This window comes from Pyricularia pennisetigena, chromosome 1 (genome assembly GCF_004337985.1).
Source record: "Pyricularia pennisetigena strain Br36 chromosome 1, whole genome shotgun sequence".
In the NCBI taxonomy this organism is placed as follows: Eukaryota; Fungi; Ascomycota; class Sordariomycetes; order Magnaporthales; family Pyriculariaceae; genus Pyricularia; species Pyricularia pennisetigena.
Genome location: NC_043740.1, coordinates 3,214,568 through 3,225,908, shown reverse-complemented (window position 1 = coordinate 3,225,908; position 11,341 = coordinate 3,214,568). Strand labels below are relative to the sequence as shown.

General features: G+C 51.7%; 1 protein-coding gene across 1 annotated transcript; it reads right to left on the bottom strand.

Annotated features, from left to right (window-relative positions):
• Nucleotides 1-3,636: 3,636 nt before the first annotated feature.
• On the bottom strand, nt 3,637-9,195 carry PpBr36_07513 (uncharacterized protein; the record flags this gene model as incomplete). Its single annotated transcript, XM_029894650.1, has 6 exons — nt 3,637-3,750; nt 4,121-4,241; nt 4,485-4,743; nt 4,802-5,379; nt 5,452-8,756; nt 8,863-9,195. 6 exons carry the CDS (start codon nt 9,193-9,195, stop codon nt 3,637-3,639), a joined length of 4,710 nt encoding a protein of 1,569 aa, XP_029747940.1.
• Between the last annotated feature and the right edge of the window lie 2,146 nt (nt 9,196-11,341).

Below are 11,341 nucleotides of genomic sequence, written 5' to 3'. Positions count from 1 at the left end.
TGGATTTTGTTGTTTGTCTTTCGTAACTTCGTGCTGAGACAGAAAATGGGAAACAAATGCCGGTCAAAGGAAAAGCAGACAAGACTAGACAGGACCCAATAAGGAAAATAGGAAAGAAATGGCAAAGGAAAAAAAAAAAAAAGTGAAAGTGAACTCGATATATGTTTATCGATGCCAATCCAAAAAGGAATGTTCTTATTGATGCCAGGAACAAAGACAAATATCAATGTTCAACCCGAACACAGGAAGGATGCTTGGTTCCTATTATAGATTTCCATGTTGTATATGATACAGTGCCTTCCTAAAGGTAGGTATGCAAGCAACCGCGGGACTTAAGCGAGATGCGAAAACCAGCATCCACCCTCAGACAGAGAAGGTCGGAAGAGAGGGAAACGACCCAACCACACACGCATCAACCCCTGCCCGCTGCTCTAAATCGGGAAGCGTTGCGCGGTAATCTCACGGCGGGCGACCCAGCGCAGCCGCCCGGAAAACGACATCCCCTCTTGGAGATAGACGTACAGGGCTCGGCCATAGGTGGTGTGGTAGGCGAGGTGGGTAGGGCAAAGAATAGAATGGCGGGGACAAGTGGGAAAACGGCGTCTGTATGGTCAACCGCCAGTCCTTGGGCGGGAAGGAAAGTGGGCTCCACTTCTGTACATCAATTCCATTCTTAGAAGCACTTGCACGAAGCAGGGTTGACGCAAGAAGGGAAGGTACCTACCAAGCTACCTACCTACCTCTCTTCCTTGGGCAGATTGCCTCGTGTGTGGCAAGCGCCCAAACCACCTGGACATTGAAGCGGGGATTTTTCTTCTGGTAGCTGGTAGGCGCCATGGTCTCCATATGCTAAGCCTAGAAAATTGCTTGTGTCGCGTGTGCCGCGCCGCCGAGATCCAATGAGGATAAATCCTGCCACGCGTATACTGCCATGTATAGACAGGTACCTACCTACTCGACCCTCTATCATAAAATTCGCATTTGTAGACTTGATTATCATTCATTGCCAATTTTGGTACAGATGATGACCTTGGTGGCTGGTGATCGAAAGAAAAAAAAAATGCGTCTTTTAAATGCGAAATGAGTCTGACCATGACAGCCATCAGCATTTGTAGGGCTGCTAGTCTAGTTGCTGATTTTGAATTGGTTTTTAGTAACAGCAGCCTCGAGAACTAGACTAACACATGTCTGCTCTTCAAGTCTGCGCATAAGAGAGCGAAGGAGAAAAAAAAGACAATTCTAGTCGAGACCAGGGCTGGATGTAAGCTTATTCTTTCCCTTTCCCTACAATTAACTCTTACCACGTCCTAGGTAATCCCTTTCATGGCCAAGAGATTCAGACCCGCAACTGCCACTAGCTCCCCGTACCCTTCTAAACATATGATTGGCAAGCGGCAGGCCTCAACGGGCGGCCGCCACCTGAACCACTTTAACCCACCGTGAAAATATATATTATCTTTTTCATGAAAATTGACTTTTTTTGCGGACGTGACCTTGTCGCACCCATCTCATACATTACAAGTAGCAGAGCTGGCGGGTAAAGCTGATAATTGCCTGCTGTGTACGGTTTGACTACGGCCAGTTCGTCAGTACCAAAGTACCACAGTCTCTCACAAACGCTGCGAACGCAAGGTCTGCTAAAACTTGTCAGCCGGAGCAGTATACTCCCCAAACCGCCCCGGCTTCGTCAAGATCCGGTTGGGTTTTTGCCAGCAATTTACCATTCCGTAATTTTTTTTTTTTTTAAAAAAAAAAAAAGCCGTGAAAGCTACCCTACGACGAACCTTCAACCAGGTACCAGACCAGCAAACGGCCCTGGACACGATATTCCGACTCTTCTGCGGCAGCAAATTGTAGATATAGAAGAAAATAATAACGATAATAATAATAACAACTACAATAAAAGACTGGTCAAATGTAACGTGGTGGTTGCGTTGCAGATGGGTGGGAGATGACTTGGCGAGATCGTGGTAGGTAAAGAAACAGTAAACGGGTAGAAATCCATAAAACGACAAAGGAGGGGGTCCTGCGAGTCTCCTCAACCTGCCCCCCCGACCACAAAACACCCCTAGCGGGCGCTTAACTCTCAAAAATAGTAGCCACTCACAGGCCACCAAAGACGCGAGACAAACCCCCCACCAAATACTGATTGGTTGTAGTTGTTCAACAAAAGAAAATGACATTCAAGAGGTAGCGACAGGGGGGGAAAGGAAATGTCTTGGTTTCCTGTCTGTCCTACATGGGGAAAAACGGACAGTCGACATCCATACAACCATCCAAGAACCGGATTTCTGGTCTCTCTGGAAGCCATATTGCCGCTTGATCTTGCAGAAGCGAATCGATATTTGCCTCCTTGCCGCTCCATTTATTATTGATTGATTCCTTTCTGCAGCTGCCAGCTTTTGATTGCAAAGGCTCTCTCTGATTGGACACAACGACCTGGCAGTAAATGCTTGGATGCCTCAGAGCTTCAAAGGATAGCGTCACGGGCGGTCTTCTTGCCCACTTGGCCTCGACAAATCAACTTTCCTCCAGCTTGTTGTGTGCCACTTCCCGGTGTCTTTGTTGCCCGGTCGCTATCCCATCATTGCATTTTTGGGAGATACCCATGAATGCCAAAAGGATGTATGAGGACATCCAGACGGGTGTAAAACGCAACCATGTCGCTGGACGTTGTTGCCTGCCAACCCAAATTACGAGTTCTACTTCCCATGTACCGTTGTACCTGTAGCAACTACTTACTGAAAGCCGCCCACCGTCGCCGGATGCCCAAGTCGCACAAAGTGCTCCCCTGAGGAAAGCCACTTCGAGGGCGTCACCTCGACTCTAGCTCCGAAAACATAAATTGACAGGCCTGTAAACATGCTCGCTGTGGATAGTGACAGTTGGCTACAACTCAACAAAAAAAAAAAAAAAAAAAAAAAACCAAGGGGCCCGGCAATCATCAATACCAACAAGACATTCTTCAAAGGAACATTTCTTTGGTTGCTCCGTAATAAATGGGGTTCGCTTTTCGCCCCGTTGTATAATTGACTCTGGTAAGACCACTTCGAGTCTTGTTTAGCTAAGAAACAAAGGCCGCCAAACCAAATTGAGAACTTTTGTGTATAGCCGAGGCGCCCTACACGGGGTCGCCTTTCCAAAAATAAACCTTCCTGTTTTCTACCATAATGTAATCGGCCTCCTCTTGCTCGATTCCGAAGGTTTAGAGCCGTCAACGCCTTGAAAAGAAAAGAACGAAGCCTCCTGGTCCTCCTCTAAACCCAATAGTGTTGAATAAAAGGTAGGGAGGTAGGGGTGACAGCGAAAGAAGCACATGGTGAAGTGGCAGTAGATGGGAGAGGGGGAAAAAATGACACACAAATGATAATGCTCCCAAAGAGGGCAGCAAGTAACAAGAATAGAATGACCGACTATAGCAGTCGAAAAAAGACCCTGCCCCCATCCACTTGTCACCTTGGCGCATAACGTCCTGCCATATCTAGTTATAACACGCAAGAAGAGAGATACCCTTTTCCTGCACTTATCAGGTTCCTTAAGAAGGCAATGCATCAAAGCCTCAGAACCTGTTCCTCCACGTACTCTCGCGATGTGATCCACTGCCCTCTTCCGGGGTGTGGACATTGTCCTCAGACCTCATGGCCCTCTTGAACAAATCAATCGCGCAGTCCCCAGAATCTCATTCTGCAATTCGCGCCCGTCCTGCTCGATAGTATTGGGCGAAAGCCCAGAAAGCAGAAGCTCTTGACTCTGTAACGTCTGTTGCAGCCGCTTGCAGCAACCAATCTCATCCCCAAAATCGTCAGTAATGACCCTCATTCAATGACCAGTTGTCCTGTGATACCCGTTGGCTTTTCGATTTCTTTTTGGAAGCTTTTGGTCCAGCGCAACTGATGCTTTCGCTGGCATATTCCAAAGATCATCGTATCCTCATGCAGTCGTAAATCTTCAATCCTCTCCGTCATGGCCACGCAAAGTTTTCGTCTTCCGGCTTTTGGCCTGACCTCGTTGCCGAAGTGCTCTAGCTCGGCTCACATTTTCTCCACGCCCTGTCAACCGTTATTGATTCTTCTCTCGGAATGGCCTAGTGTCATGGCTCCTCTCAAGTGCTGCTCGGTACGTTGTTATTCGGCAGCGATGGGTACAGGTTGAGAATCTGGCCTTGCAACTGGTTGAAACCGCTTAGAGAGCTGCGGCTCCTATGTCGCGACCTCGGCTGATTTAAACACCGGAAACGATACCTGCAAAAGTGAGTAACCGCGCGTGTGAGCTTGTTGTCCTTCTCCTGAAATGATCAAATGTGTTGTGTTTTCTTCCACCCTCTGCATGATCCCCAACTGCATCTCCCCTCCAAATTTTGCTGAAATCTCCTGAAAAGCTCTTTTTTTCTTCTTTTTTTCGACTTTCCTCTCTCACCATCTCTGAATGTTTATTTGTGGTGACCGAATCGGGGTATAAAAGAAAAGGGATATGGGGAACTATACGGTGACTGCGGTGGATCTGAGATCCTGCGAAGCTGTTGCCTCAGTTGTTGCTCCGGGGTTTGGTGATGCGAGGTTGTCACCGACGATCCAGGTGACGTAGGCACCGACGGGGTCCCCGAAACAAATTGGGACCCGCGGGATCCTGGTGGCGTCGATGGCACATGCTGAGTCAAAGGACTCATGGGCGGTGGCGTTGTGGGATTCATGGTCATGGCTGGCGTTGTAAAAACAACGTCCGCCGAGCCCCCAAAAGAACCCACTGTACACACATTAACATGGTGAACCGGTATGTAAATTGCGTTTTGAGAGATCCTTACCTTGAGAGCCGGAACCCATAGGACCAAGGGGCCCCAGACCCATCGATCCCAATGGACCAAGAGTATGGGACATTGATTCCATGAAGCTTAGTGGTCCGATGAAAGGCTGTTGCCACATCGATCCATACTGAGGCGATGGAAACATCGGACTTGTGGCCGAAGGTGCACTATCCCAGGGCTCAAACAGCGTAAGTGAGGTATCAGGCAGCGAAGGGAAGGTAGGCGAAGGAGCCGTGGCTGCCGTCAAATGCGGAGATGGCATCGAAAAGTCGAGCGACATTGAAGATGGCGACTGAGGAACTGAGTTGGGTACTGAGCTTGGTTCAGACGCAGGAAACTTGAAGGTATCCATGGGATCAAGAGAATCCTCCGTGTCGCTGTAGTTAAGATGCCTTGCAGGTTTGGTCAGTCCGGTGAGCCCACCGCCCAGGTTGAAACTGTTACCGCGCCGGTGCTGGATAGTAGACCGAGAGCGAGCACGAGCGGTCGATATCATCAACTGCCGCTGCAGACTACCTTCGTAGCCATTGGTGAAGCCACCCCAGGTGGCGTAGGGTGTACGATATCTTGACGAGTCCCTATTTTAGTCATGCATTAGCCACTTTGTTTTGACGTCAACCATGCATGATTCGGTAGCGGCGCAATCATACCTGTTGTGGTTCACCTGGAAGAAAGCATATTTCTGAGCTACACTAGAAAGTTGCGAGCGCTGCGGCTGCTGCTGCTGCTGAGGCTGCTGCTGGGGCTGCTGTTGCTTCTGTTGCTGCTGAAGTACATAGGGCGGCAGTGGAACTTTAGACTGCCTAGGAGCGGCACCAGCAGCTGCAGTTGGTCTGGCGGGCGGTTGAGCCCCGGACAAGGAATTCCGTCTTGGGACAGGTGGAGCTCCGCCAGAGACTGTGTGTCGGCGTGAAGCAGCTGGCAAAGCTGGCTTCGCCCAAGTAGATTTGGGCGGGGGCGGCCCTAGCGGAGCCCCAACAGCCGGGCGCGCTGTATTCGCGGTGGTAGCAGTCGACGAGCTGTAGGGGGATACATACGCGGAAGAAGTTGGAGCAGTGGAAGCGTTAGCTTGAGTCATGTTGGTGTCGGTGGTCGTGGTAGCGTTTCCTGAAATCGCAGTTGGGGCGGCAGCGGCAGAAGTAGTACTAGAAGCGGGGGCAGAAGGCACTTTGAATCGCGGGTCGGATCCAGCCTGGGGCTGGGAAGTCGACGAAGTGGGAGGGGGCATAGGGTTCTTGGGGGCGAAGGTCTGTGGCGAGAATTGCGACTCGTAGATCGACTTGCGAGGTTTGTACACGTACGGCTTCTCAGTCTTGAGAGCGCCTGGAGGGAGTTTGGGCAGAGGAATTGGGGTGTAAGACCTGCGAGGTTCAGCAGACGAAGTTGAAGTTATCGACAGGCGGCGGGGCGGGGTTGGCTTGGAAATGGAGTCCAAGAAGCTGCTCTTTGGGTTATGCTGGGGACGGGCAAGGTCTTCGGTATACTGGGGTCGAAGATCTGTGGATGTCTTGCCAAGATAATGCCACACTTGACACTCCTTGGACAAGTCGACCTTGCCCTGTGGCGCATTCTTGAACTCGTCCTTGTCGCAAGTATGGAACTCTGCCCACTTGAAACCCTCGGCAAACATGTCGTCTGCCCTTGGCCGCTCCTCTCCTGCGCGCTTGGTAGCGTGAATCTCGGCCTGAGCCTTTTTAGAGGTTGGCATCGGTAGCGCGTTCGGTGAGGCCTTGGGCAGGCGGAATTCGGTAGGATCGGGAACCAAGAGCCACTTCCATTCAACCTCGACACGATCGCTATGCTGGGTTAGTCTGCTGTTCCTATCCTTCTTTGAACTTGGGGCGTCGTACCCATTGGGGATGATGTCAAGTAGGAGAGTCTCTTCGTCTGGGCGATTTTCGGCAACGACACCCGCGAAGATTTCTCCGCGATAGTATTGTACTTGACATGTCTCCCCGACCTTCAGGGCTGAAGCAGCTTCTCTGACACGTGGGTTAATTTCCAAAGCGGGACCGTCTAATTTTTTGTCCCGCTTGTTGCGGTGGAAACGGCAGCTGAACTCGAAAGCCTGCTCTTTATACTCGGTACCATCCTCGCCAAAGATGGGGACCTCGCCTTCTTCAACGAAAACTCCAGCAGCTGCTGCACAAGTGGCGTGGTAAGATCTGGGGCATTTTTTCTGGGAGCACTGGAAACATGCCCCCTTCTTCGAACGGCAGTAGAGACACTTCAGCTCCAATCTTGCCTTGGCGATGTTAGCGACGTTGGCAATAACTTCCTGACCGTCGACAACCTCGATAAAAGGTTCCGGCAGATAGAGCGCACACAGACGATGGGCCTTGCGACCATCATCCGTGGGAAGAATCTCGGCGCCCGGGATGCTGTTAGGGCAGAGACAGCAGGGCGGCTCCACATGCGATCTGATTCGAAGCCGTATCCTCTTGACCTTGGGTCTGTCTTCAACGTCTGCCCCGGTTCGCTTGCGCTTGCGGCCCCGAGCCTTGACGCGGACCATGAGGCTCGATGGTGGAGTGGGCAGGCCAGCCATCGACACGTCGTCGTCCTCGTCATCTTCCTCTTCTTCATCTTCCGTTTCCTCATACTCGGTTGACTCCCCGCGCATCTTGCGTTCTATCTCGTAAACATCGACCCAAACGCTGTCCTGGGCTTGAGCACACTCGCACTTCTTGGCAATCTTGCCCATGGGAAGCCAGGAGTCCAAGGCAAAGTTGACGGCCTCGGCGCAGTTATAACCTAAATTGTAGCCCGAGTGGTACCCATAGGGGTATGTGACGACGAACTCTCCTGGGTAGGACAGGCATTTGTTGACCTTGATGTTGTAATACTGCTGCAGGTGGGAGGGCGAGATGAGGAAGGCCTTGTGCCGCAGGAACTGGTCGCAAGCCTTGGCCTCGGTAGGCCAAATGTTCTTCATGGCGGCCTCGAAGCGGCGGGCGTCGGCCTGAGAGATGCTATACCATTGCTTGGGGGCACCAAAATGAAGGTAATTGATGCTGTAGAGATCAACATCCTCCAAATGCCAGGCAAAAGTGGCCTTCCACATGCCCAAGTAAAGATAGGCGGTATTCACACCCGGGACCTTGGTTCCAAGGACGTCGAGTAGGTTGGGAAGCTTGTTTAGGTTCCACAGCTCGGTATCCTCGTGGAAGAGGGTACCGGCCAGATCGGCCCCGTAGAGTGGCTGGGCGTACGTGAGAGTCTTCCAATACGTACGTTCCAACTCTTCACAACGCTCTGGGGTGTAGTCGGAGATGTCCATGCGATAGTCCCAGTCCTTGAAGGCCGCCTCGTCAATCATCGCCGATCCTTCACGTCGAATATACTTGCGCCGAGCCGAAGTGGACTGAACCTTGCCCTTTCCGCCACTAACAGCTCCCATCCGTCTAGGCATCACGGGCGCATCGTCTTCATCTTCCTCGATCTTGATACCGGGCTCGTTTTCGACGGATTCGGCAATTGTGTGTTCCTCGCCGTTCGGGGACTCGGGAGTCATGGGCCTCGTCTCAGACTCAACCGTGGACTCTCTCCTCGTGCCGGCCGCACTTTTGCCACGACCTCCACGCCCGCGGCGACCTCGGGGACGTCCTCTTGTGGTGGTCGTGGTACCGTTGCTGGCGGCAGAAGCAGCAGGCTTCGGCCTCGGCGCAGGCTTCGGCTTGTCTGCATTGGCACGACGCTCGCCTCTGCGCGCCGGAGGTTGGTGCTCGCTCTGGTCGCATAGCTGCCTCCACTGTGGTAAGTTGTAGGAGCGTTGGTGCAGCACATTGACCTGGCGGTACGTTCCATTGGAACCCATGATGTCTTGCTTGATGGGCTCGCGCACTCGGATGGTCTTGACAAGGTCGTCGATCGGGGGCAGGGAATCTCGCCATTCCTGCGGCGGCACGATCTTGATGATGCCAGACTTCATGCCGTAAGGGTTGACCTTTTCCATCTACAAAGCAAAAGCGTAATGCGATATTAGTATGTCGTGCTCTGATTGTGTAGCTATTAACAAAACACCCGGGGGGGAGGTGCGCCGACGACGCTCAAAGACATACAAAGAGCTTGAAATCGCGAAACTGCTCCATGGTCGGCTTAAAGACGGGCACAGTACCCGAATACTCGGCAGGCAGCACCTCGCCGATATCGATCTTGGGTTCGGGTGCGGGCTCGGATGCGGTCGGAGCAGTCGCGGTGGCCGCGGGACCATCTGGCCGGGCAGCCTGGAGGTCCGCGGTGATTGCATCGTCGAGGTCGCTGAGCTCTGAATCGCTACCGTCGAGCTTCATGGCATTGTTGCTGTCGGGCGGCGAGTTCAAGCCGGTGGGCTTCGGAGGCACAACGGCGATTGTGTCACCGTTGGCCACGGCGTAGACCTCTTCGTTGGACATGATCGGCTGGGGCTGGGAGGGCTGCAGGCGATCAATGCCCAACGCAGAGGGCGGATGAGGCTATCGTTGGGCCCGCCAGGGTCGGAGGCGGTTTTGTTTGTATTTTGCTGTTGGAACAGGGGAATCGACTCGTGAAGCAGGAAGCGGACAGTGCGCTGGCTGCTCGAGGCAACGCAGACGACACTTGTGGAAGCAGTTTTGCGGACTGAAGAGTGGTGTTGTCGACTTGGCGTGGGTGGGTGGTGGTGGGTGGTCGGTCGGGGGGCTGAAGTGGGCAGAATTCGAATGCAGTGATGCGATTGATGAATGACCGTGCCGACGTGTGCGGTGGTGTGGTATGGTATGGGTATGGAGTGGTGCGTGCAATACCTAGGACTACAGTAGCAATACGGATAGGCGCTTCGTCTTCTCCTGATGCCCTCTCCTACGGTGCGGAGATTGAGGAAAGCGCAGGAAGGAAGGAACCACCAATCGTGGGTGCTTTCTGAAAGTGGGTCGATTCCTCGCAAATCTGAGCTTAGGCGAGTGAGAGGACGAGTCCAGTCGCAGATGACGGTGCAAGAGCGTGCAAACTGTACGGGCAGCAGAAGGCAAAAAGGGCAGTCGCAGGATAAGTCGCTGCCACGGCACGGACTTGAACGACAGGGAAGGGCACAGTTTGCCTGGACCGGGCTAGCGCACTGTCACAAAAACCCTTGATCTACCCACAGAATTAGGTCCGCAGTGTTACGCCGACGGACCAATGGATTACTGCAAGATAACGTCCAGCGGGTCCCAACGAGTAGCCTCACTGCAGCCCAACGATGTTATTCGCTGGGGGGTGGATTATTAGTTGGTGTACGATATTGGATTGCAAGTGATGAATGCAGAAGTAAAAAAATGGAAACGAGTTAAGCTTGGATTCGTCACTGACGATGTTTGTTATTATTTCTTTTTCTAATTTTTTTTTTTTTTGTTATTCCATCAACACATGAAAAAAAAGGACCTAGGGACGCTGGGAGGGGACCAAAAGTGGAATAGCTTGTTTTGTTCTTTATTCTGACTGGAGACTAAAGCCAACTGCAATGTATTTTCGCCACGAGTTTTGCAGCAATATGTACGCCAAGCTAGAGAGTCCGGCGGCGGCTGGTCGACGGGGCGGGAACCCACAGCTCCAAAAGTGCGCCACCTTTTTCCCCTCCATCATGTCACGCATACAAGTCGCTCACCGCCCCGATGACACCAGGAATCGTGGAGACTGGGAAAACCCCCCGACGTTGGAGGTTGCTTTGCAAAAAGAGACATCAACACACGGTTTACGAAGTAAACAGTGTTTTGCTATTCAGGGTGAGAATCCATCGCGCTCATGTCTGCTGTTTCAGAATGCATGGAAGCGATGAGAACAGGGTCTAGAGAAAAAAGTGTATCCACAAGCTCATATTGTGGCAGTAGCGGCATTTTTTAAGCTGGTATTGGGCCATGCGAACTTGTGCAAATAAGACAGGCTTGGCAGGTTGCGTCGATAGCTGTTTTCGGCTTCGACAGCAGCTCCTTGTCAAGGCCGCGCATGTCCAAAGTCAAATTTCCATAGATACAGCCAGACAGCTGTCCAACCTCGATTTCTGACACTAAGGCACCTAGTTCTAGTCAAGACAAGTTCGTGTCTGTCAAAAATTTGGCTACTCAGTAGACGGCAGGAATCGGATATTAAAAGGTACGATTGATCCGTATTGACAAAAAGCCATGTTTTCGTACTTGCAGAGAAAAATAAGAAAAACGTGATAAAAAGAAACAATCAAGAAAGCTCGAGTCAGAAGAAATGCGTGGAAGGAAAGAAACAAACGGGGAACAAAGCGCCCCGTCAAATTTCCTTCTAATCTGGCTGAGCTTTGTAATATCCAGTCTGGTCTGATATCCAACGGTCCCCTTTTTGCGTCGCCTCTCACAGAGGAGGGAAAAAAAAAAAAAAACCTACTCGGTTGGACGCAAACCGACCCACAGACGACAAATAACAAAACACCGTGGCAGCCACCATGCATGGATCCCAATGAAGATATGAACAATCGAATGCGGGAGCAAATCAAAAGAGATGTTTGGATGGAGATCCCTCGTCGCGGAGTCAAGTGATCAGTGTCGTGACATTTGTTTTTCCGCAGCTAGCCCAGAT